A 27,768-nucleotide genomic window follows, 5' to 3' on the forward strand; every position below is an offset into this window, starting at 1 on the left:
CCCAACGGCCGTCCACCTCCATGATAATTCCCACAAGATACCACAGTCACCAACTGTTAAAAAAGTACAAATCAATCAAAAAGATCATGCTAATATCCCTTGTAAGGAGGATATTATTGGAATTACTGTCTAGTTTGTAAGGTATTCCAAGTCAACGTGGGATAATTTGCATAACGGGCGAAGAGAATTATGCATAAATCATCCAATGTTTCTAAATAACTGTTGTTGATTTACCCAGCATACCCCTCAAAGTATAAAGTGATTCCTGATATTAACATTTCATTGTAAAATAACGTAAATTTTTGTGAATATGGACTTAAAAAATTTTTCTGATAGATTTAAAATACACGAGGCCTCCCATGCCACTTTCATTAGTCCACGCCAACTGACGTCAAACACAAAGATAGACGCACAAAGCAAGAAGTGGGGAGCTTAGCATAATAGGCCTTAACTCTTTACCTTTTGCCTTGCAAAATGTACATTCTGGTTGAAATATCAAGAAATTAATTTAACTTTTGAAGAGTTATAACAGAGGAAACAAATAAAACTGGAAATATATTTTTATAAGAATATACAAAATTCAACTTCAAGATATAAAAAGTAATTTTCCCACGTTGTATTACTTCGAGCCATATTCTTCTTCATGAAATTTGTCAACGTAGAGTGCATCTAAGGTACATGGTGGAAATGAAAACAATGCTCGTATTTTTCATTCGTGGATTGAACAGAATTCACGTTCCCGCAACATTATGAATCCGATGGTATTTATAGTATTTTTGGAAAAAAACTAACAAATGTTGGGCGATTTTCCTTCCTTGGATATTTCACTTTCTTATAAAACTACTTTAAATTTAAAATTGCAACACAGTTTAAAAAATTGATCGTCTAATAATCTATACTCTTTGCTAAATTAAAATAAATAGTCATTATCTTTTTTAGCTTAAAAAGTATTCTTACTTACCAAGAAATACACACATGCATGTAGGCTTTTCATAGTGAAAGTTTATACTTAATTAATCCTTCAAACAAAGTAGGTCTATAATAATAAAAAACAAATATAATTTATCATTTTTACGCATTTGAAGGAAAAATGCAAACATAAAAAGACAGTAATAAAAATGATAATCGACTGCGAAATTTATGAATTTATGATATTTTCTGGGCTAAGAACGAAATCAAATAAAGATTGAAGACATAAAAATAAAAGTACAAATTTGAAGAAAAAAATTAAAATATAAAAGGCATTCCGAAAATGCAACTGTGAGAATAGTTGTATGTTCACTTTAGCTAGTAAACGAAATTGCATACAAAAAGGAAGTTACATTGTATTTCTGTCAAACGTATTGAGTATTTATCATTGTTTCTCCATATTTTGAAATATTTGATTTTTAATTTTTTTTTCAAATAATTTATCATAAACAGAAGAATTTTTAAAACTATTATTTATCACATTTTTAGGACTATCTACTTTAATGTGGTCTATGGGGTCTGATGAAGTATGCGCCAATATTTCAAATACATTACGACACATCAATCGTAAAATAAACAGATTCAAGGCCCTTTTTATTTGAAATATATAAATATTTCATACATATTGAAAAGAAATGTTTATCTTCGAAACTTCAAATAATTTAGGATTTACAATTTCATTTTCATGAATGTCTTTTAAAGGTAAATTCTGTCATAGGATCGATTGATTGATTGATTATATGTTGTTGTTTTACGTTTCATTTAATGATTTTTCACTAACATAAGGACATAATCAAATAAAAATGAAGGACTTCAAATTGTGACCTTGAAGGTCTGGTCCAAAGATTCGAAACCTTCACTTGAAAGTGACGAGGGCTTAGCGTAGAAACAGTTGCTACTAATTTCTATCGACTTGGGTCAGTTGCGGTCGAAATTCGAACTCACGGCCTTCCGAGATATAATTTGTGAAGAATAGCTTTTCCAATTGATTGTCAAATTCCCTTAAATAATAATAGCACTTGTTCCTAACTGATCATTGAAACATTCCAAAGATGAAGAAAAAGAATTTCAGCAGGCTCATTTAAAGTCACAAAAGATACAATGACCTTGTCAGCAAATACAATTTATTATTGAATCAAATGCTGACTGACGTTTTTCATATTAATTGTTAGTCCATTAGTTATATTATTTAAACAATGAATTGATGGCGGATTTTCAAGTTATTTCACGATCATAACAAAAAGCACACGGTATGTGTGACTGTTCGGCAGGGGATGCTCACTCCTCCATGGCACATTATCCCATCTCTGATCTTTTGGAGGTCCGTGTTTACTGTGCTCCTATTTTGTATTGTTTTATTGAATTTTTATCTGGAATACTGATCGTTATTTCAATATGTTTCAGTAATCGGCGACGTTCTAGAATTAAGAATTAATTGAGAAAAATACAAAGTCTGACAGAACTGTGTCATATTTGGATATTATACTAGACTAAGATCTACGGAGTAACCAAAAAAGCCAATTTAAATATTGACGCAATGGCACCCATACCCTTATTCAGTTTGCAGCAAATGAGGTGTTTATATTTTTACATTAAGTTGAATCGATTATCAAACATATGTCTTTAGTATGGACAAATTCGTAAAAGAGGCAATCTGTTGAAAGCAAGATGATGAAATTGTGAGATCAATTTCTTGTTTAAAGTCGACGTTAGATTCATTTTTTTCTCAAAAATAAAAAAAACCTTTTATGCGAAGGTATAAATGGATAACGAATAGAACATAAATCAATTCATGTGACTTATTTAAACTTAGGGAAAAAATAAGGAACTTTTTTTGTTTTTTTTTGAATTAATTTTGATCGATAAAGCTGCATTGATCGATGATTGATCTCCTTAAAAATATTTAAGACTTCATAAACGTTCTTTATTTAAGTTTAAGATATTAATGTTAAGTTTGCTGTTTAAAAGTCTAATGTTAAAACTGGAGACTTTAAGTATTTCTGGTATTTCAATTTAAAATGAATCCATGCGGAAAAAAAGTTAGTCTTAAAACATAAAACTGAAATAAAGGCCCAGTCTTAAGTTTGTCCTTTGACTGGTTTGTGAATATTTTGTTTAGAAGTAATGCTTTCCTTGTAAAATATGTAAGCTAGGGTAGTTTTAATGAAAGAGGTCAGTATGTGAATCATTGGTATAAATTATTTAATCGATTAATTACAAAGGCGCCGTAAGGCGGAACATCCACTTGCAAAAAGCATACAGATATATTTATAAATCAAAGAAGCATTCGACAACAATCCCGGTGCACATTATGTTACGTCCTTTCCGCACAGAACTCCGTTAGGAGGGACTAATTATGGGAAGACTCCGTCGTCCTCTTGTTTAAGTGTTGTGGAATTCCAGCTAAATTTATGATTTTTTTTACATTGATAATCATGGTTTAACTCTTTAACTATGATTAAAGCATACTGTAGTTCTTTTTATTTTATTTTTGATCTATGAAAAATAAGAAACAAATGAAACAAATAAGCACCTTACCTAAAATGCCAGTTTGTTTTTATTTTTAACGAGCGGACCTTCTCTTGTCTTTCTAGCAGATTGGGAGAATGCATCCTAAGATGCTATTCTAAGCTTACAAGGAAAAGATGCATTAAGATTAAACCTAGGTATTTATTTTGAGTTTATAAATAACTGGTTTCTATAGGTATGACACTATAAGACTTGAGATTCCGTTGCTCTTTCGGATACAATAAATCATGAAAATAAAGATCCTATATATTTCCAGATGATAAAGCAAAACTGACATAGTATGGTTTATCTACAAATTTAAGTATTCCTACTACTTTGATGTCATGCAGTTTTAAATGCTGAGGTAGTTCACATTACTCAAAATCGTTTGACATGTTGTCAATAAAATGTGTTCAAAACAAACTCGAAAGGAGAAGCAGAACATTCTCCATTGGCTTCCATGCAAAGAATGGACGCCTTTCAATGATTCATATATTGACTTTTAGCAAATGACTTTCTTTCCGTGAAAGTTCGAGATCTTGAAAACGAAACATTTACTAAATATCTCACAGAAGTCTACGTTTTGATTTTTTTTATTACCTTGTTTTCTTGTGAAATATATAAGAGTTTTTTTTTTCAGAAACAGCAAATCATGCACAATGTAGAATTTTCTTTGCACTAATTTAAGTGTCCAAAGTGTCTTCGCCCATACATATGCTGCGCCCATGTTTATGCGTATTTAGGTGCTTTTGGGAATTAGTCTATAATTCCACTTTGTTTATTGACCAAGTACCAAGAGTTCGTTTGTAAATAATGTATAATTTTACAGACAGTTCTTTTCAAAATAAATGTTGTCTATGTTATAAATAAGTGCAATAGGGTTATGATAATTTTTCTTTTACAATATATATTTTTAAACTATTTAATAAATTTTAATAAATCTAATAATGATTGCCGAAAAGGGTAAAATGGAGCAAATTCTACTTAGATTTTTGTCCTCGAGCACAATTTACTGAGACAAATCTCAGAGAAATATAATATCATATAATACAGTTTATGTTTTCATCGGTGTAGAATTCTAGATTTTGACATATACTAGCAGGTGCATTTGGTAAACGGACCTCAAGATAAAGTTACAGATAAGAAAGTATGCAGAAGTACTTAAGAACGGTGTTGTGCTTAATTTGACACCAATTGAACAAGTACTTAAGAACGGTGTTGTGCTTAATTTGACACCAACGGTGTTGTGCTTTCCATTTAAATTTTTGTCCTCAAGCACCATTAACTGAGTAAAAGGTCAGAGAAATATAATATCGTATAATACAGTTTATGTTTTCATCGGTGTAGAATTCTAGATTTTGACATATACTAGTAGGTGCATTTGGTAAACGGACCTCAATACAAGATAAAGTAACAGATAAGAAAGTATGAAAAAGTACTTAAGAACGGTGTAATGCTTAATATGATAACAGTTTTAAGTAACATGAAATCCATTCTTCTGTCTTTGTTATGGTTCTTTGTTTTTCGTGATGGCTGTACAGGACAGTGCTTCGTTGGTCAACAGTTAACACCACCACCGCCAGGGTCGACAGGTAAGAGCAGGTAGACACTAATTTATGTCTTATATTACAATTATCATGGATTTTTCCCCTTTTTTCAACGTTTATGTCGCTGTTTTATATACTACAGCTGTATATACCAAACTGGCCTATCGGAAGCAATTGCAGTTTGGGGAGGGGACACAGCTTAATATTTTTAGGTCTTCAGATTTTTTTCTTCACGGGCACATGCATATAATATGTAAGTTTCCTATAGTATACAATATATCGGCAAAATTATTTGGATCCCACCTTCCCTCCCCCAGATTTCTACGGAAATGCCAGACAAAATTGAGGGAGAGAGAGAGAAAAAAAATAAATGCTGTGGTACGTCCTTAATGAGAATTTTGGTTTCAATATGAAATTTTACCCTCAGTCCATTATTGCATTCACTGACCATTGAGCAGCAAAACTTTCCTTACCTTGCATGAGATCATATTTCATCCTTGATATAGTAAACATGACGTTTTCCCTTATATTGCTCGATAAATGAAATACATGTTCTTAAGTTCCTTTGGTTCTTTTGTACTTTTTCTATTAATTTTGTCAAACAATGACAGTGATTCGCATAAAATCATAGACATATTCAATTTAAAATTGCGATTTTGCTTGTTGATTGCAACACTTGATTCATGTGGGATTCAATACTGATTTATCAGTGTTGCCTATCTTTGTATGTACATGTATAATTAGTTTATAGCCTGCATTAAAAGAGCAAGATCTATCTTATGCATAAAATTACACTGTACTAATATTAATTAATCAACTATCACCCTCTTTCCCATTTCATAAATCAAAATAAAGAAGATACTTGGTGTTTTCATTTTTCTATATTTTCTATAAAATTTCGTTTAGAGAATCCACATATTGGAAAACAGGCTTTGAGAAATTGCAATGTTCTTGAAATTTGCAGAAACATGCGTATTTCACTACCTTCAGCAAAGAATTAAAATATGAGTTAATCTTCAGAAACAGCTTTCATTATGTATTTGCACATTTTGGATCAGAGGTTGTACTCTATATGAAATTTGAAAAAAAAATGCTTCAACTTAAGGTCATTTTCAAAGGAATTTACAGGATATGAGGAAAATGACGCATTTTATGACGTCATAATGCATTGACTAGATGTGAAATTACGTCACGATTAATAGATACATGGTCACCTACATTCCAAGTGATAAATACTGCATTTGCAACATAAACCAAGCGGTTTTTATTTTTCAGAATTTCTCAGGACCAAATAAGGCCCAAAGTGGCTCTTGCTCTTTAATATTTTGAATTGTTTCTTATTTTAGATCCGCCTCCCACAAACTGTAACTATTCTGGGGTGTCTTTAAGGCCAGGAGAAGCATACACAGATATGACCAAGTGTATAAGGTGCCATTGCGGAGCGGATTTTGGTCTTTATTGCTGCTCGTAAGACTTTTTTCGGTATTCGTTTTAGTTTTTTTTAATCTATTTTATGAAATTACACCACCCTACACTAACGAACAAAATTCAAGGTCAAAAGTTCAATAAATCAAAATAAATCAGGAGGAACAAACAGAACTCTAAAGCAATGGATGAGTGAGCATTCCCTGCCAAAAAGTCACAGCAGCCATGTGCACCTAGTCAAGATTAGGAAATAACTCCGTTTATAAGCCAATGTGTAAATGATGGTGTCGGCGGTCTCGTTTGGGGTCATCATTTCGTAAGTTCTATGGTCGATACAATGACATACAATTTATCATTGAGTCTAATGCTGACTGATGTTTTTCATACTAGTAATTTGACCATTATTAATACACCGAATTGAGGACGGATTTTCCTGCTGTTTCCTGATCGTGACTGGGGGCTGACGGTGGGTGTGGCCGTTCGGCAGGGGATGCTCACTCCTCCCTGTCACATGATACCATCTCTGATGTTGTGGAGGTCCGTGCTTGCTCTGCTTCTATTTGGTATTGTTTTATGGACTTTGATATTGAATACTGTTCGTTGTCTCCATATCCATCATGGTCTTACAACTAGCATGAAAAAAATCAGTTGTTTGACTTAGGGCCGGTACACACGGTACGGCTTGCCTTATAAGTCTAAAACCTTACGCTTTGCAGGACGTACCGCTCCCGTCTACACACACTAAGGCTAGACTGACAATATCATAAACAACATTTACATATATTCCATGTGTTTTTGATCCATAAACAATGCACATTATGAAACGGAATAATAAAATACTAACTAAGACTTTGATATAGTTTTACTGACCAGTGCATCAACACTTCTTCATAAGGAAGAGGAGGTTATCTGAAGTATTTGTAGATAGTATCACTATCTTACTCGAATATATACTTTGTGTTTTCTTCAATGTACCAACGTGTATGGTTTTATAAAAATAGATTGAACTTTGGGTAAATGTTTTTATTGGTCAAGAACTAAATGTCAGCTAAGTCTTGTATTAGGAAAAAGAGCCGTGTTCTATTCTAAATTCAGACTTGTAAGGCTCCACAAAACGTGTATTTAGGGTGTACACACGGTAAGGCTAGAACTTAAGTTTCAAGCCTTACCGCGTGTACCGGCCTTTAATGATACTAGATTTTGTTTGCTCCCAAGAACATCGAACATTCAAAGAACTTAAGAAGTGTTGATTTAAACAAAACTGTTGATAATTTTGTCTCATCATAATTGATATGTTATGGAAGTAATCGTCATATTTGTTAACTTCATTCTTTATAGTGTAATATCCATCTGTTAAGAGAGATAACTCTCTGAAGACATTTTCCCTTGAAATTCAATGATTTATCTTGTCAGATAGTAGAGAATTCTTTTTAATGAAGACCACTTTACAGTCAAATCAAACAAATCTTATCTATTGCACAGATGTTTAATTCCAGTTTCTGTAAAAAAAAAATCCTTTTTATTGTTTTAGAAATTTCAGATGCAGAATTGTTAAGAAATATATGCATTTAATCAATATTTTGTTTCACTAAAATATTTTAAAGAACGATAATAAAAGATTTCTCTTTTTGATGGATGCATATTATTTAGAAGCACGGAAAACTGTTTGATACTCATACCTCATACTAATAATTTTGTTGTTTAAAATTATGTATTATAAAAAAAATAATTGATATGTATGTTAACCATATCAACATTTCTTCCCATCATGATAAGACATAATATTTATTTCTGAAAGAGTAAGCAACGCTTCATACTTTAAACTTTTTTTACTTTGAATCTAATGCAATTGTTGTTGATGAAAATCAATGTTTGGATTTTTTTTCATTTAAAAAATTCGTGAAATTTGAAGCAGAGGGATTTTCACCTTAATACAGGACCAACCACGGAGAAGGATAAAAAATAACCTGAAAATATAAATTAATAACAAGCAGGATTTTTTATTTTCGTGTGTTAAAGTATTATTCTTTTTTGTTTTAGCATGCTTATGAACTACAGTTTACCCGAGGGATGCGTTGTTATTGAAAAGAACTGTACGCAGAGGATCGTTCATAAATCCGATGGATCCCCGTGTCAATATCTCGCATCCTTTTCAAGGAAGTAATGAAACACTATTAAAAGAAAAAAAAAGCAATACCTTTCAATACCTTTAATTAAATACTTCAATAAAATGTATATACATCTGTATACACTGATTTATTATTACTAGCTTCTGTTTTAGTGTCCAGCAAAAATAGAAAAGTGTAAATCTTGTTTATCAATAAAAAATGAAGTATGACAATGCTTTTTCTTTGAATGAAATTAAATGTTATTATTTTTCTAATTGGATTGAATGAAAAGGTAAGTTTTTATACACCCTAAATGTTTTCATATCGTAAACCTTCATACGACAACCTTACTTTTTTCAGGGTTAGGGTCAAAATTACATGGAATCACATTTCTCCTTTTAATCTTTAATAAGGATTTCAAAGATTTTCAATATATTTCTGAAATATATTTTTGTACGCTGAGGAAAATCACCGGAATATTGTGACTGCGTACAAACTATCTAACTACCGATTTATACTCCTAAAATGAGAACTCAAAATTTTAATATTTTGTTATTTTGACTGAACAAAAAAAAAGGCAGAATAAAAACTTACATGATTAATTATTGCTTGAATTACGTAAACATTACTGAACAGAAAACACATGCAAAAACCTCCCTACCGTCATTTTTCTCTTTGTGAGAAACCTTCTCATGCATGTAAATACATGTAAAAATAAAGTAAAACTAAATTAAGAAAAAAAAAAGAAAAAGAAAAGTATATTTTTTTTAAGTATGCAGCTACATGTGTACTGGTTAGAATGGGCATCTTCCCCGCCAATAGAAAAATACTCCACTAAAAGAGAGAGAAAATTTTCAACGATAAGTTACAATGAATGCAAAAATGACAATACTTAGCAATGAGTAAAAAAGTTACTGCTTTTATATATGGCATATAGTTGAATAATTATAAGCTTATATAAAATTTCATATGTTGTATTAAAAGAATCATGGTTCAGTGCAATGAAATCACAGAGAAAAGGTTAAATACATGTATTTGCCAATATTGCTTCAAAAAACATATCAAGGGACTCCGACCCTCAGCCAGGAAGGACAACTCTTTAATTTATAATTTAATTCAAAAAGTCCTTAAATGAAGTTAAAAAATTAAATATTTTCATGCAACAATTTTCATTCATCATTATCCTGGCTGAAGATCGGAGTCCCTTAATCTTCAAAAGATATATATTCATTACAAAATTAATCATAAACATTTATCAGGGGATTAAAAATTTGATTAAATGTAAGCCTGAATCATCATCCGGAGTGCACGCAAAGAGAAGTCCATAAAATTCAGACAATTTCAATTTTGATCCCAGTCTAAAATTTAGGTTCATATGGTTGAATAATTAGACTGAGATCAAAAGTGAGCTCGTCTATGTTTGAGTCTATGCATTATGACCCACCCATCCCGGGGTCGAATTTTGATTTATCTTACCTGCAGCGTGCAGTACAGCTGTTACTCTAGGTCCTACCATTAAATCCACAGACCGGGTCGTATATAAACGGACAGGCACAGTTCCCTGGGTTCCTTGGGTTTCTACACGGACACTCCCCCATACACTGTACGGAAACACCTCTACAGAAAAAGATAAAAGAGTTCTTAAACAACAGATTTGTTGGGGGTGTCAATTGAATGATTTACGATTTATGTATACCTTTATCTTGGAAAAATATTAATAAATGAAAATTTTATTAATATCTACAGGTAATATATGATCTTCTGAACTCAATAGAAAATCATGCATCTAAAGAAAAAGTACTGTCTGTTTTAAATACTTCAGGACCGTAAAGTTTGCATATTTCATGGCCAAATTGTTTAACATTTGCTAAATATTTCACTGAATATGGATAAAAAAGAAAAAAATAGGGAGCTCAAAAGTCCATTGAAATAATACAATGTAGGAGCAGAGCAAACATGAATCTCTTTAAAATACAGAGGCGAGGTCAGATGCCATAGAGGATTAGACATCTCTGTTATGTTTATCACTCTGTTCATAGGGTTCGTTCAACACACACAACATTAAGTTACTGACTATATGATTTATTCAGTCTATTCAGGGAAGTATGCGTTAGATCTAAATGATGAACCCAATATGATACAAACTCCAGATTTCCGGTATAATGGACATAACAATCTCCTTCTCGACCAGTCTTACCTACTGTATTCTACTTCTCATGTCCTTATTTTCCTGACAAAATTCACAAAAAAATGAAATAATTGAATATGATACAACGAAAACGACCTACATTACATTTAAAGTCTTTGTATACTACACTTAATAAAATCATGACTGTCGATTGTTAGACAAATAAAGGAAATACAATGTATCAAGAAAACAAAAATGAAACGTGAAATATCTTCACAACCCAAAAAAGCATGCAAATCACTAAAACAGACTTTTAAAAATAAAATAAAAACACAATAACAAGAATACTCAGTTTGAATTGTTTAACGGGGGGAAATGCTTTTAAACGATAGGAGGCGAAAGACAACTCTTACAAGTATCTAATGGGGAAATATAAGAGGCACGTAGCATCATTTTTGAAAGAAGGCATGCCATCCAGAGAAATTTTTTTTGTACTTACCTATAGAAGCTGACAAGTAAAAAAAATAAGGAACATTGACAAACTCAAAAATTCTATGTCGTGGGGGGGGGGGGGAGGGGGGTAGTGGCCAAGTTTTTACAAGCCCAACTTCCTTTCACTTCCAATATCTTTGTATAAAATACTTCATTTTCTTCATATAACGATACTTTGGTAAAATGGGGGGGGGAACCAGCCTTTCAGTAGACATTTTCAATAGTAAAGGTAATGTTGGGAAAAAAATGGGGGGAGCCCCCCCCCATCCAGTGCCACCCCCCCCCCCGTTGCTACGTGCCTGTATAAACAGAATATGTTGCAAATTTTAGGATATGTGTTATTAAATACGTACATCATAGTATGTAACGGTCTTTAAAATTGAATTTACTATTAAATGATCAATCTAAGGATTTGTAGATTTGATTTGTATGTGTAGATCGTAGTTACGTACACACACCCTGTATATTGGGAGTTAGAATATGTCCTGCCGTTTATCCAACAGACGGGGTTGTAGACTTGTATGCAAGCACAATCTATAAAGAGCAAATATACCTGACGAAAAAATATCACAAATATCTCCCACAATGCAATTCCTCCTTGGATCTTATCGAACTATCAATACTGAGTAAATCTAATTTTGAAAATCTTACAAAACAATTTATTGTCATTATATTTCGATCTTTTTAAAGACAACAAAAGTATTAACATTAAATAAATTAATGAAATAGTAATAAAAACTGTACATAAAGATTAACAAAGTATAGACACGTAATGGTTAATAATCTTTTAAGATGAATTGGCTACATCTATATTAATTTCTACAATTTGCTGGCAGCTTATATTAATTATATGAGAGTTTACTTTAAGCGTGTTTTAATGTATTAGACTTTTACTTCTTACTGTTTGACTGCGAATTCACCATCGTCGAAGCCACCAAAAGTATAAGAATATAAAGTCCCATCTTCCTTTTTTCTGGAAAAAAGCACAGGTATTATAAATATGATTATAAAGTATTGCCAAGTTATAAATATTGTGATTAAAAATTGTACAGTCTGCTGGGAAAAGACATTTTTTGGCTAAATATATTTAAAAATTTCTGCATGCAAATTTCTAAGGCTTTCTGTTTTTTTCAATGGTTAGGTTCTTAAATGATCCTTTTTTTAGCTATTCAATCTATATTGTTATTTTGCTGTATAATAGCTTTAGGTCATAGGATCGATTGATTGTTTGATTATATGTGGGTTTTTCTACGTTTCATTTGATGATTTTTCACTAACATAAGGACATAATCAAATAAAAATGAAGTACTTCAAATGGTGACCTTGAAGGTCTCGTCCAAAGATTCGAAACCTTCACTTGAAAGTGACGAGGGCTTTGCGTAGAAACAGTTGCTACTAATTTCTACCTACTTAGGTCAGTTGCGGTCGGGATTCGAACTCACGGCCTTCCGAGGTATAATTTGTGAAGAATAGCTTTTCCAATTAATTGTGTAATTCCCTAAAATAATAATAGCACTCGTTCCTAGCTAATCATCGAAACATTCCAAAGATAAAGAAAAAGAATTTCAGCAGGCTCACAAAAGATACAATGACCTTGTCAGCAAATACAATTTATCATTGAGTCAAATGCTGATTGACGTTTTTCATATTAATTTTTAGTCCATTATTTATATCATTTATACAATGAATTGATGACGGATTTTCAAGTTATTTCTCAATCATGACAAAAAGCACAAGGTGAGTGTGACTGGTCGGCAGGGGATGCTCACTCCTCCATGGCACCTGATCCTACCCCTGATCGTTTGGAGGTCCGTGTTTACTGTGCTCCTATTTTGTATTGTTTTATGGACTTTTTATCTGGAATACTGTTCGTTATCTCCATATGTTTCATTAATCGGCGACGTTCTAGAATTAAGAATTAATCGAGAAAAATACAAAGTATGACACAACTGTGTTCATATTTGGATATTATACTAGACTAAGACCTACGAAGTAACCAAAAAAGTCAATTTGAATTTCAGCGCAATGGCACCTATGTCCTTATTCAGTTTGCAGTAAATAAGGTGATTATACTTTTACATTAATTTGAATTCGATTATCAAACATATGTCTTTAGTATGGACAAGTTCGTAAAAGAGGCAATCTATTGAAAGCAAGATGATGATATTGGGAGGTCAATTTCTTGTTTAAAGTTGACATTTCGCAAATTCGATTGTGGTAACAATATTTTTTAAGACAATTTAATATAACACACATATTTCAAGCCAATTCAATATCCAGTTAGATATCCAGGTATATTTTCGTTTAAGGAACATCGTGTGTGAAAGTCGACAGGAAATGTTAACTATTGCACACTTCATCAAAACTATTATGTTTTTTGTAGTCTGCTTTTGCTCTACTCCACGTTTATTTCGTTTCAATTGAACTGGCTCATTAATTGCGCGTTAGATTCATTTTTTTTTTCAAAAATAAAAAAAACCTTTTATGCGAAGGTATAAATGGATAACGAATAAAACATAAATCAATTTTAATCAAATTCATGTGATGTGACCTATTTAAACTTAGGGAAAAAAATAAGGAACTATTTTGGTTTTTATTATTATTATTAATTCTGATCGATAAAGCTGCATTGATCGATGATTGATCTCCTTAAGAATCTTTAGGACTTCTTAAACGTTCTTGATGTTAAGTTTAAGATATTAATGTTAAGTTTGTTGTTTAAAAGTCTAATGTTTACACTGAAGACCTTAAGTATTTTTGGTACTTCAATTTAAAATGAGTCCATGCGGGAAAAAACGTAAGTCTTAAAAACTTAAACTGAAATAAAGGCACCAGGCTTAAGTTTCTTCTTTGGCCGGTTTGTGACCCTTTTGCCTAGAAGTAATGCTGACAATCTTTCTTTGTAAAATATAGAAGCTAGCGCTGAAGTTTTAATTAAAGAGATCAGTATGTGAATCATTGGTATAAATTATTTAATCGATTAATTACAAAGGCAGCGCAAGCGGGACATCAACTTGTAAAAGCCATATCTATAAATCAAAGAATCATTCGACAATGATCCCGATGCTTATCACGTCACTTCCTTTTCGCACAAATCTCCGGTAGACTCAGTCGCCCTCTAGGAAGACTCAGTCGTCCTCTTGTTTAGTTTATGTGGGTTTTTTTTTTACATTGATAATCATAGTTTTACTCTTTAACTGTGATTTAAGCATACTGTAGTTAATCTTTATTTTATTTTTGATCTATGAAAAATAAAATAAAAAACAAATGACACAAATTACCACCTAGCTTAAAATGCCAGTATGCTTTTTTTCTAACAAGCGCACCCTCTCTGGTCTTTTTGGCAGGCTGGGAGAAGTCATCCTAAGATGCTATTTAAAGCTTACCGGAAAAATCCATTAAGGTTCTCAGACAAGAAAATCTAGGTAATTATTATACTCTTAGGAATAAATAATCTCTACAGTTATGACATTATAAGACTTGAGATACTGTTTCTCTTTCGGATACAATAAAACATGAAAATAAAGATCCTATATATTTCCAGATGATAAAACAAAACTGACATAGTATGGTTTATCTTAAAATTTCCTAGAACGCCTACTACTTTGATGTCAAGCAGTTTAAAATGGTGAGTTAGTTCACAGTACTCAAAAGGAATAGCAGGACAAACTTCTACAGACGTTCGATCTCCATTGACTTCCATACAAAGTACAGCCACTTTCAATGATTTATGTATTGACATGAAACAAATTACTTTTTTCCGTGAATTTTAAGATCTTGCAAGCAAAACATACAATTAATAGATATATCACAGAAGTACCTTTTGATCTTTTATTTACCTTGTTTACTTGTGAAATATGTGAAAGAATATGTTCCAGAAATAACAAATCATGCAAAATGTAGCATTTTCTTTGCACAACTTTTGGTGTCCAAAGTGTCTGCACCCATGCATATGCTGCGCCCATGTGTATGCGTATTTAGCTGCTGCTATAATCTATAATCTCACTTTGTTTTTTGACCAAGTACCAACGGTTCGTTTTTAAGTAATGTATAATTTTACTAACAGTTCTTTTCATAATCAATGTTGTCTATGAATATGTGCAATAGGGTTATAGTTATTTATTACTTATACAATATATATTATTAAAGTATTCAAATCAAATAAAGATTGCTGGTTAAATTGTGCAAATTTCATTTAAATTTTTGTCCTCAAGCACCATTAACTGAGTAAAAGGTCAGAGAAATATAATGTCATATAATACAGTTTATGTTTTGATCGGTCTATAACTTTAGATTTTGACATATAGGTGCATTTGGTAAACGGACCTCAATACAAGATAAAGTTACAGATAAGAAAGTATGCAGAAGTACTTAAGAACGGTGTTGTGCTTAATTTGACACCAATTGAACAAGTACTTAAGAACGGTGTTGTGCTTAATTTGACACCAATTGAACAAGTACTTAAGAACGGTGTTGTGCTTAATTTGACACCACTTTAGTAGATACATAAAGTCCACGCGATTCAGAATGATTTCATTGAAATCATCGCAGATCTTAAGAGGAGAAATCATACCATTTCCGTGTTCATATCAGAAGTGATGCCAAGGTGTGATGCGGATGTTACTGAAATTAATGAGTGCATAAAGTATATCCGTGAGGAGTATGGTGCTACGCTTATCGAGACCAGCGGATCATTCAAGCACTGGAATTCCCCTTCCTTTTGGAGAGATGGCATTCATTTGTCTGATCGCGGTACTTCCTTGCTTCTCAAGCTGTACAATACCCATGTGAAAATCCTTAAGCAACAAAGGCCCTCATCTGTGCAAACATGCTTTTACTGTGGAGAGCAAGGCCATTCCTCGCGAAACTGCCGACATGGAAACAAAGTTGTATGTTGGTATTGTGGTGAGCATGGTCACAAACAAAAGTTTTGTACCAGATAGGGTCACGGCAATGAAAGCTGTGCCGGTGATACGAATAACTGTCCCACTATCAATGTCAAAAATTATTTTGATCCTTTGAATAATCTCTGTTTTGACTGTAACGAATTAATTTGCACCTGTTCTTTAATTAATAATTGCTCAAATGATTTAAATCTTACATCAGAACTGATAGATACTTGTTTTAATAAGGAAAACACTTTTTCGAATCTTAAACAAACAAATCCTAAAAATTCTTCTCCAAAACCAGATACCTCAAATGAAATAAAACAAAACATATGTAAATCAAATCTTGGTTTAATGAAAAAGGGCCTACATTTTATTAATTTGAATGTGTGTCACATTATGCCAAAATTAGATGAATTGGTTTTGTATTTACAAGAACAGCTTTACACTGATGTATTTTCCTTATGTGAAACATTTCTTGATGAAAATATTAATGATTGTAGTATAAATATAAAAGGATATTGTTTGGAAAGAAAAGACAGAGTAGGAAAGGCTGGTGGTGGACTTGTTACTTATATTTCAAATGATTTGAAATATAAACGCCGTAAGGATTTAGAAATTAGCAATATTGAGACAATGTGGCTTGAAATTAATCTTAAAAATTCTAAACCTATACTTTATTGTTCAGTTTACCGTCCACCATCTGCCCCATCCTGCTGGGTAGATGATTTTGTCCAAGAGTTACAGTGCGCTACCTGCTGTGACGACCAGGAAGTGATTATTGCAGGTGATCTCAATATTGATATGCTTAAAGAACCCCCGCGGAGTTGGTCATCTGCAATTGTAGACTTTGGATTAACACAATTAATTAACACCCCAACAAGAATTACTAATAGCTCTAAAACTCTTATTGACCATTTCTACACTACGCACCCTGGTAACATATGTGAAATAGCAGTACCCCCTGTAATGATGTCTGATCATTATCCTATATGTGCCACACGAAGATCTAACAGCATGCAACGAAAAGGCAAACATATTGAAATACAATACCGTGACTTAAAAAATTTTAATGAAACAAACTTTTTGCATGATTTAAACAATGCAAATTTTGATGAATTAATTCTACTGCATGATCCCAATGACATTTTAAACGGTTTTTATGATATTTTCAATGCTATAATCAATAAGCATGCAAAAGTAAAAACAAAGTGTGTGAAATCAGAATTCCGCACTAAATGGTTAACTCCAGAAATAAATAATACTAGGAATTTTCGAGATCAATTTCATAAACAGGGAGACATGGATAATTTTAGACTTTGGAGGAACAAAGTCACATCTTTAATAAATAATGCAAAATCTACATATTATAAGTAATTGAAAATAGTTCTACTTCAAAGGAAATGTGGGGCCACTTAAATCAGTTAGCCTCGAAATCAGACAAAAACTCGTCTCCTTCCAATATAACATATAACGGGTTAGATCTTGATAATCTACAAGATATTGCAAATGCATTTAATGAGCATTTTGCCCAAATTCCAAAAAAATTAATAGATAATCTTTCGTTTACTGCTTTTAAATCAGAAAAATTGAAAAGATACACGGAGACAAAACTTGGAGATCAAGACTTTTTTGAAATCCCTTTGATTAATGAAGAAAAGGTATTCGAAATGTTAAAAAGACTTGATGTAAACAAATCTGCTGGTATAGACTTTCTTGGACCTAGATTGCTTAAACTGTCAGCTATTATAATATCCAAACCTCTAACACACTTAATAAATTCTAGCATAATCAATGGATCTTTTCCTTCACAGTTAAAGGTCGCAAAAGTAACTCCCTTGTTTAAAAAGGGCGATAAATCAGACCCAGGAAACTATCGTCCAATCTCGATTTTACCAACGATATCGAAAGTTTTAGAGAAGCATGTAGCAGAAAATATACTCATCTTTACTTCTCACTTTGACTTGCTAATGAAAGCACAATCTGGATTTCGAGAACTTCACTCATGCCAGACAGCTCTCACAAAACTAACTGATGATTGGTTGCATGCAATAGATAAAGGAAATGTTGTAGGTATTACATATCTGGATTTTAGCAAAGCATTTGATCTTGTTAATCATGATATACTAATTAAAAAACTTGAATGCTATCACTTTGATCCAATATCAATTAAATGGTTTAAATCATACTTATATAATCGAACTCAAAGTGTTAAAATTGGTGCGTACACATCTGAATCACTGCCAGTCACAGCAGGTGTGCCTCAGGGCTCTATTTTAGGTCCATTGTTGTTTCTATTGTATATTAATGATTTACCATTGTCTGTTGAACATTGTAATATTAATATGTTTGCTGATGACACTACAATGCATCTTCATGATAATAGTATTTCGCGTATTGAAACCACTCTTAATCATGAACTCTGTCAAATACAAAAATGGTGTCAACAAAATCAGATGATTATAAATACTGATAAAACAAAGTGTATGTTAATGGGAACACACCAAAAGAAATCTAAATTAGAAAACGTTGATTTTCATTTACAACTTTCTGATCATCCCCTTGAAAATGTAGAAATGCAAAAATTATTAGGTGTTCACATTGATCATAATCTTCAATATACTTGTCATGTAGATGCAGTTTGCAAAACTCTTACATATAAATTATTTACTTTACGAAAAATCAAAAAGTTTCTTCCAATGCGTACTAGAAAACTATTTTATAATGCTTTTATCCTGCCATCGATTTTATATTGTCTATCCATTTGGGGCAATTGTCCTCAAACACACATGGACAGAATCTACAGATTACAAAAAAAGCAGCTAGGATTATTTTAAATGAAAAATATGATACACCTTCAATGCCTTTATTTAACACTTTAGGTTGGCTAACAGTTTATGAACTTTTATATTTACAGAATAGCATTTTAATGTACAAAATATTTCATGGAATGTCTCCTGATTATATGCATAATCTTTTTGAATTTCAAAGTTCTGGATCATACACTTTACGCTCAGAAACAAATTCCGAACTTCGACTACCAAAATATAAAACAAACTTATTTAAAAATTCTTTACAATATTCAGGGGTTATTATCTGGAATGAGTTACCAATTAATATCAGAAATTCTCAATCCCCTGCAATATTTAAAAGAAGTGTTGAAAATTTTCTGCTTATAAAACGCAATGATTCTGTGTGATTTTTTTTTCTTTCTCTCTATACTGAAATGCTGATGTTTTTATTTGTTTGTAACATACTGGTTGATTTTTCATTGTCTCATAATTGTAATTTTATCTATTGTATATATTCATTGTATATGTGTTTTTTAAAGAAGGCCCCGAGGAAGACTAGTGTTCGCACTAATCGGGTTACCTTCTCTAAATAAAGTATTATTATTATTATTATTATTATTATTATTATTATTATTCTCTTGTCTTTGTTATGGTTCGTTGTCCTTCTTGGCAGTTGTACAGGACAGTGTTTCTCTGCTCATCAGTTAACACCGCCACCCCCAGACTCTACAGGTAATAGCAAGTGGAATGTAAGTACAGTAAAGCTTGATTATAACGGAGTCACTGGGACCTGAGAAATCATTTAGTATACCCGTAATTCGTCATATTGGTATAAAAATAGTTAAATTCATGTACCTGGGGAACCATGAAAACTTCGCTTTATCTGCGAATTCGTAATAAGCGTTTTTGTGTTACATAAGTTTTACTGTTACAATAATTTTTATATTACAAGGCATCAAGGATGATTTCCTTTTTACAAAGTTCACATCGTTAAATTTTACTACATACAGTACAGTCAACGCGGTTTATGCATTTACCGCGCACCCCCGCGGTGCGAATTTCATCGCGGTTAGTACAGGTGTCTCGGGTAAAAACCGCGTGCCCCCGCGGTTCAGTAATCCAGGTAGATCACACCGTCGCGGTGCATCTTACCGATTACAGGTGAAAAAACAGTCTTGATTTAAAACTTGATTTAAAACGCGAGTTACCTCCCTTTGAAAATATCAAGCAAAACAAAATAAAACGAAATTAATGATATTTTAAAATTCATAGTCGTTGAAATATTAGAAGTACAAAATGAAAATTAATTTTTCTAAAAAAAAATATACTCTCATGTATCTAAATAATTATAACAATAGTCAAAGCAATTTTCAAATAGCGTTTACTAATTCTTGAATTACATTTTTTAAATGCGTTCATTCTATTTAGATCCAGGACTTTCGATATAAATTACTGTATGTGATATATTTATACGACAATGCAAGATAAAACACCCAGTGTGCTATTCATGATATTCAATATTAATTAATATTTTCGTTGCGTGTTTTTTTTTTTTATTTTAATAGTGGATTGATTAAAGAAACGATCTATCGCAGTGTCACTTTCAGTGGGACTATAAATGAAAGTATTTTAAAATTATTAATCTTCAAATATAGGATTATAATACGCAGAAGATTTTTATGTAATCAGCATTCTCCGAGTCGTCTGTAAAGTGTCAATCCTTTATTCTGGGGCATTGTTCTTGAAATCAGTAGGGTGTGTATGTGTGTGTGATTCGATGGCCTATCAATCCGTAGAAGATAAAATAAAATTACATAATGTCTAGAGCTAGACCTGGTACGCATACCTGGTCCTCACAGCTGTACACTGGACAAGGTGCGATCCCCTGCACCAGCCCTACCCCTGGTGTACACGTGCGTGCCCGAAAGCGGGTCAGTAAATTTCAACTGTCGTACATGTTTAACATACTTCACAATGACATTTACATTGATCATATAATTTAATACAAATTTGAATTAATTATTTAAATTTCCGATATGCAGATTACCATGATTACTTTCGTGTAAAAAGTCAATTTTGATGTAACATTCATCCCCCCTTCCCCCTTATTTACTTGGACTCTATTAATGAGTCTTACACAAAACTCAGCACAATCATAACTTTGGATGGGGGTTATTTTCCCAATATAAGTAGATAGAAGCTAAGTTGATTTAGATAAATTGTATTCATGTATGAAAATTTAACCAAAACAGTGAAAAAAGAAGAAAAAAAAAAGCTTATTACTGAAAAATTCTATTCGGAATATTTACAGCGCGTTAACAAAAATTTACTGAAAAAGAAATTCATAAACACCACAAACAATATCGGAACAACATTTTATGTGCATTTTGCATTGGTAAGTAATTTTTTGTCCTTGTTAGATCTAGTACATGTATACACAGTGTACATGAAGCTGCAAGGACTAATCGTAGTCTCCTTAGTAACTGGTGGATTCCTGTGTATTGTGCGCGTTCAAGCAGAGAGGGATTTCCTGTCTCACAGTGACACTGTACTGGGTATAATTTCACACCTTTGTGAAAGACAAATGATTTGGATTTACGCAACATTTTGACAGTTTTAAAATATAAAATCATAAACCGGGTGGATTATAATTTTTTCCCCCCCCCCCCCCCCCCCCTCGCCCCAAAGATTCTCCTACTGCCGTCTGCATGAACTTCACTTTTTTTTTTAAAACATAACGTTGTATGTTTCAAAAACATTAATTTTACATTTAAATTCACAAAAAAAGACTGATCTTAATAAATTTAAATGACTTTCCCTGTATATGCATGGTCTTCTACAAATACAAAAAATTGGAATGTTCACACCGAGGGCTGTTCTATTTGTACTGTGTACATGTTACTACAAAATTACGACAAGCTAATATATTTCATTGCGTAGTTAATCCCATACGTTGACAGGGTAGGCTATAGAGGTGTACATGTAAATGATAGAAATAATATTAATTCTTTTACATATACATGTATAGCAAAAGGACGATATATCAATTTATTATGCAAGGCCGTATGCACAACAAAGCATCCCGTTTCATCTTTATACTATTAATATGCGGAAAGAAAATTTTAAGCTTTCTCTTATTTTATTTGCACATTGAGAGTTAATTAATTAACACTCGAAACTGCATAAAATATTTCTACTACTCAGTGTTTTCAGTTAACACGCTTTTCTCATGAACATTGTTCGTACTTACAAGAAATTACTTGTATGCTTTCAAGTCGAAATGCGTTGCCGTTTTTAAAATGAATTTTGCCGATTTAAAAAAAAACAAATAATAATACGAGAGAGAGAGAGAGAGAGAGAGATTTACTGCACACTGCCTATAAACATGTTTCAGAATATCTAGCTCTTCCATCCATTGAATATTTATCGAAACATGTATGCGTTTCATTGTAAAAGTGATACACAGTATATAGTCATTAACTGATTAATTAAGAGAAATAAAGTTTATGCTTATGCTGAAGATATTATTTATTTTTTAAAAACATGATAAAAATTTATCAAACATCAGAATAACTTGAAAAAACAATCATACGCTATTTGTTTTTGTTTTTTGTTTTTTGTTTTTTTTTTTTGTTTTTTTTTTTTTTTTTTGTTTTTTGTTTGTTTGTTTTTTTTTTTTGTTTTTTTTTTAATTCTTCGGGTAGTAGTTACATTGTATAATATTTCTAATAGCACCATTTTTTTTAACTCAAAACCTGCAATTTTACCGATCGACCGAACAATATTCAGTTATAGATATTATATATACGGCCGTACAGGTAAAATAAATCCGATAAGCCAGTCAACGGTAAGTCATACCGCCGCGGTCCATACCTGGCTACAGGTAGGACCGCGATGAAATAACCGCGGGGGTGTATCGCGGAAAGGATCAAAACACCGCGGGGGGAGCGCGGTTTAATGCCTAATCCGCGTTGACCGTACTGTACTAAACTGCCCCATAGGAAGTGATTGAAAATGAAGGGGTGGCACAACTTTATATTTTTGAGTCATCAGACGTCTAAATTGAGGGTCACAAGTTATGTTTCTTATAACATACTATATATCGGCAAAAATATTGGGGAGGGCCACCCCTAGGCCCTACGATATCTACGACAATGCCAAACGCAAAACAAAAATAAGTAAAGACCACCAAATAGAGAGAAAGTACATTGAGTGCTGTTGTATGTTCTTAATGACGTTTTCCTTTATATTTCTGGACAAATAAAATACTTAAGTTTATTTTATACTTTTGCACACATTTCATAAGTTTTATATAACCACAAAGGCATAGATTACTGATATTTACAAGTATATGAGTACGTTTTCTTGCTGATTGCAACATTTGACTTATGTGAGTATTAAATGCTGATTTATCAGTGTTGTCTTTCTTTGTATCTTTTGCGAAAGTGTTATTGATCAAAATATATTATGTTATCAATCGAGATTAGAATTGCAATATTTTTGTTTTTTGTATCTGATTCCACAACCAGATTTATATTGATATGCTGAATTCTATGATATGAATCATTGTTTGCAAAAGAGTTTAATCTTCCTAATTTTAAAAATGTACTCTTTTCTACTTTACAATCATTTATTTATCAATCATTTATTACACTCCTCCATGGCACCTGATCCCACCTCTGATGTTTCGGAGGTCCGTGTTTGCTTTGCTCTTATTTTGTATATTGTTTAATGGACGTTGAGATTGAATACTGTTCGTTATTTCCATATCATTCCTTATTTGTCCTTTTTTAATTTTTTCTTCCCAAATATGCTTGGGACTTAAATTTTTGCACGTGTAACATGATTCTTTGATAAAAATATATTATAAAAAAGAGAAACGCCAGTTTCTGATTCTTTCAGAATTTTTTTTTCAATTTTGTTAACATTGGTATTTTTATTTTTTGAACTGTTTCTTATTTTAGATCCGCCTCTCACTAACTGTAACTATTCTGGAATGTTTTTGGCGCCAGGAGAAGCACACACAGATATGACCAGGTGTTTAAGGTGTCACTGCAGGGCGGATCTGGGTCTTTATTGCTGCTCGTAAGACAATTTCTTTTAATTCGTTTTAGTTTGATTTATCTATTTTGAGAAATATTTGGAGATACAGAACAAATTCAAAGTCAAATTTCATTCAATCAATATAAATCAGTTGGAAAAAAATTACTCTAAACCATCAGAGGTGGGATCAGATACCATGGAAGAGTAAGCGTCCCCTGCTCCAGGCTCAGTCAAAGTACTCTTTGTCATGATGAGAAAATCACGGAAACTACGTCGGCAAGTCAGTGTGTAAATGATGGTTAAACAACTACTACAAATGTATAAAAAGTCAGTCATTTGATTTCATGATCGAATGTTTTTGCTGAAGAGACCATTGTATCGACCAGAGAACTTACGAAGTAATGATTTAAAACAAAAGTGTTGACAATTTGGTTTCACAATTTTTCTTAACAATATTCTATGTCATTTTAACTTTTTTTATGTGTACAGCATAATTTTGTGTATATAATTAATGGAGAGACATGAACCCTATTTGCAGGTCTATAGCTGACTAATTAAGGGAAGATGATATTAGAAAAGCTGCCGTACATTTATCAAAAAAGTTTGATTTGATGAATTGTAAGATTGCCATGAACGTCTTTTTCTAGTACATATCTAAATTTGAAATTGGTATTTCAGACTCTGTGATTGATAAACAAAACATCTTCAGTCTCGTTTACAGTCATGATTTCTATGATCTAAACAATAACTTTGTCAGCAAATACAATTTATCAAAGAGTCAAATGTGAACTAATTGTTACTCCATTATTGACAACAGATTTATCCATTATTTCCCGATCATGACAAGGAACACACATTGGGTGTGACCGGTCGGCTGGGGATGCTACATCCTCCATGGAACCTCATGCCACTTCTGATGTGTTGAAGGTCCCTGTTTGCTCTGCTTCTATTTCGTTTTATAGACTTTTGAACTTGAATACTGTTTGTTTTCTATATATGTTTCACAGTACAGTTGTATCTTTTATTTGAAGCCCATTGTGATATAAATTTTCGGCATACGTACGTAAATAACTATTCTTATTTATAATACGTCATTGATCTATCTATATGTATGTATTTTGAACAAATTTTGCTTTATATAATTTTTAAAAAAAGGTCTGTACAAATGGGGCGAAAATTGTACTCATCTTAACGTACAATTTCGCTTTTTTAGGAGTAAAGTGTACACAAATTGATATTTAAATTAAATGTAATTACCACAGAGTTAAATGACAACATATGTTTTATTTTCCGAAAAACACGTTTACAACAAAATGTTAGGACGAGTAATTTAGATTTCTAATGGAAATTACTCCGTCAATTGGTTCACTACACATTTTTATATAGAACTCACCATCAGGAATTAAATGAATATCTTTTTAGTTTTAATTAAAATCTAGCATGCCCGTTATCTTCTTGTTTTATACAATCATTCTTTTTTCCCAGTATGCTAATGCACTACACCTTACCCGAGGGATGCGTTGTTATTGAAAAGAACTGTACACAGAGGATTGTTCATAAATCAGATGGGTCGCCATGTCAATATTACGCATCATTTTCCAGGAAGTGACGAAAAATACAAGAAAAACAATTGCTTTTTAATGAATAATGTAGAAAATATGAATGAAAACAAATAAAAAAGAAATCTGTGTTGTACTTTTTTTTAATTATGCAAATATAGACAGGTTAAAATGGACACCTTCCACGCCAATAGAAAAATACTCCACTAAAAGGGGAAAAAATCAATGATAAGATAAAATGATTGCAGACATGTCAATAGTTAGCAACGAAAAAAATGTCACTGCTATTATGTATAGCATTAATTGAATACTCCTAAGTTTATGTTCAAATTTTGCATTAAAATTATAATGAAATCATGCATAAAAAAATTAATATTGGGCGATATTGCTTCATAAGAATATTCTTATCTGCAAAATTGGATACTGAATTAAAAATTAATCATAAACATTTTAGAAATAATTGAAAATTTGCATTAAGTCCAATTATCAATCACAGTCCTGGATTGGGGCCAAAAATGAAGATAAGCTCATTTTTGGTCCCAGTCTCACTTTTAGGTTTATAAAGTGGGAAAGTGAGACTGATATCAAAAATGCGCTCGTCTAAGTTTTTTGTTTTGCCTTCACCCCTCCCCCGGTTCATGATACATCTTACCTGCAGCGTGCAGCACAGCTGTTACTGTAGGTCCTACCATTAAATCCACAGACCGGGTCGTATATAAAGGGACAGGCACAGTTCCCTGCGTTTCTACACGGACACTCTCCCATACACTGTACCGAAACGCCTCTACAGAAAAAGGACAAAAGAATTTGTAAACAACAGGTTTGTGGGGGGTATCAATTGAATGGTTTACGAATTAGGCATAGATTTTGTTGTTGAAAAATATTCATTATAAATTCTATTAATATCTACAGGTAGTGAATTGTATCCTGAACTTATAACGATAATCAGTAATGTAAATAAAAAGATCTGTCGTAAATCTCTTGAAAGTAAAGTGTACATAACCCTGAGACAAATTGATCAAGTTTCGCTTTATGCTTCACTGAAATATGGAGATAAGAAAAGAAGTATGAAGCTGAAAAGTCCATTGAAACAATAAAGTGTCAGAGAAGAGCATACATGAACCTCTTTTAATTACAGAAGCGAGGCCATAAAACTTAGAGGAGCTGAATTTTGATCTCAGTCTCACTTTTCCACTATACATTCCTTATGAAAAAGTGAGACTGAGATCAAAAGTGAGCTCATCTAAGTGTTATGGCCTCCAGGCCAGATGCCTCATGTATTTCCCTTTTCATGTTCTCGTTTTTGTCCTAGCGAAACTCGCAAATAAATAAGAGAATTAAATATGAAACAACGAAAAGGTTTTACATCATTTTGTTTAAAGTCTTTGTATACTACTATTTATAAAATCATGACTGTTGATTAATGGAGGAACATAGAAAGGAAAAATACGAAGCATCAAGAAAAAAAAAAGAATTGTGAAATATCTTTACAGACCAAAAACTATGGAATTCACGAGAACTGACTGTCATGTTTTTTATATGATAAAATCAACACAGAATAATAAGAATTCTTCAACTGAAAAATATTGCTTTTAGACTATGGAGGGCGAAAGACAACTCTTATATATGTATGGAATGGTAAATATAAATAGTAACTGTTTCTAAATTGTAGGATATATAATTATGTTTTATGAATTCGCTAATTGCGTAAAAAAATTATGCAACATTGTATCAAACTTGAATTAGCTATTAAATGGTCAAACTAAGGATTTGTAGGTTGGAGTTACTTACGCACACCCGGCACATCCTGAGTTAGAATACGTCCTTCCGTTTACTCCACAGACCGGGTTATAAACTTGTATGCAAGCACAATCTATAAAGAACAAAAATATACGAGGAATAAATATCCCCAATATTCCTTTAAATGCAATTCTTTGTAGGAATTTATCCATTTATCAATTATCGTAAATGAGAAAAACTAATGATGTATGTAAAATATGACAACACATTCTGTTTTCATTACACTTTGATCTTTCTATAAAAAAATAAGAATATTTTTTTAAAAATAAATTAAATGATCAAATCTGTATAAAGATGAGCAAAGAATACACATGCAAAAGTAAATGAAATCTTATATCAAATATAAAATAGATTAGCTATATTCATTTCTACAATTTTCTGTAAGCGTACTTTTATAATATGAGAATTCACTATGTAAACAAATACCAAGTCTTACTAATTATTTTTAAGTTAGTATGATTTGGTATTTATTTTCACTAAACATACATTAATAATTTGAGAATTCACTAAA

General features: G+C 32.1%; 1 protein-coding gene and 2 long non-coding RNA genes across 4 annotated transcripts; 2 read left to right on the forward strand and 1 right to left on the reverse strand.

Moving 5' to 3' along the window:
- Positions 1-4,928: 4,928 nt before the first annotated feature.
- Positions 4,929-8,770, forward strand: LOC134280832 (uncharacterized). Its single transcript, XM_062763285.1, has 3 exons — positions 4,929-5,069; positions 6,371-6,491; positions 8,490-8,770. Exons 1-3 carry the CDS (start codon positions 4,931-4,933, stop codon positions 8,611-8,613), a joined length of 384 nt encoding a protein of 127 aa, XP_062619269.1. The 5' UTR covers positions 4,929-4,930; the 3' UTR covers positions 8,614-8,770.
- A 591-nt stretch (positions 8,771-9,361) lies between these two features.
- On the reverse strand, positions 9,362-27,330 carry LOC134280834 (uncharacterized). Its single transcript, XR_009994969.1, has 3 exons — positions 27,249-27,330; positions 10,034-10,174; positions 9,362-9,391 (listed from the first exon to the last, which is right to left on the reverse strand). It is a non-coding gene; the product is annotated as an uncharacterized LOC134280834 (long non-coding RNA).
- LOC134280833 (uncharacterized) lies at positions 19,494-25,572 on the forward strand. Of its 2 annotated transcripts, none has more exons than XR_009994967.1 (3): positions 19,494-19,587; positions 23,820-23,940; positions 25,384-25,572. It is a non-coding gene; the product is annotated as an uncharacterized LOC134280833 (long non-coding RNA). The 2 variants fall into 2 exon arrangements; XR_009994968.1 differs by having other exon boundaries at positions 19,575-19,597.
- Positions 27,331-27,768: the final 438 nt, after the last annotated feature.

Source organism: Saccostrea cucullata, unplaced genomic scaffold (assembly GCF_032062105.1).
Source record: "Saccostrea cucullata isolate Sc308-1 unplaced genomic scaffold, CSIRO_AGI_Scuc_v1 ctg5874, whole genome shotgun sequence".
Lineage (NCBI taxonomy): Eukaryota > Metazoa > Mollusca > Bivalvia > Ostreida > Ostreidae > Saccostrea > Saccostrea cuccullata.

What these genes read in the sequence shown, in the direction of transcription:
- LOC134280832 (XM_062763285.1), top strand. Translation starts at nt 4,931, where the DNA reads ATGCTTAATATGATAACAGTTTTAAGTAACATGAAATCCATTCTTCTG. An exon ending in ACCACCGCCAGGGTCGACAG is followed by an intron (nt 5,070 to 6,370) that starts GTAAGAGCAGGT and finishes TTCTTATTTTAG; the next exon opens with ATCCGCCTCCCACAAACTGT. An exon ending in TTTGGTCTTTATTGCTGCTC is followed by an intron (nt 6,492 to 8,489) that starts GTAAGACTTTTT and finishes TTTTTGTTTTAG; the next exon opens with CATGCTTATGAACTACAGTT.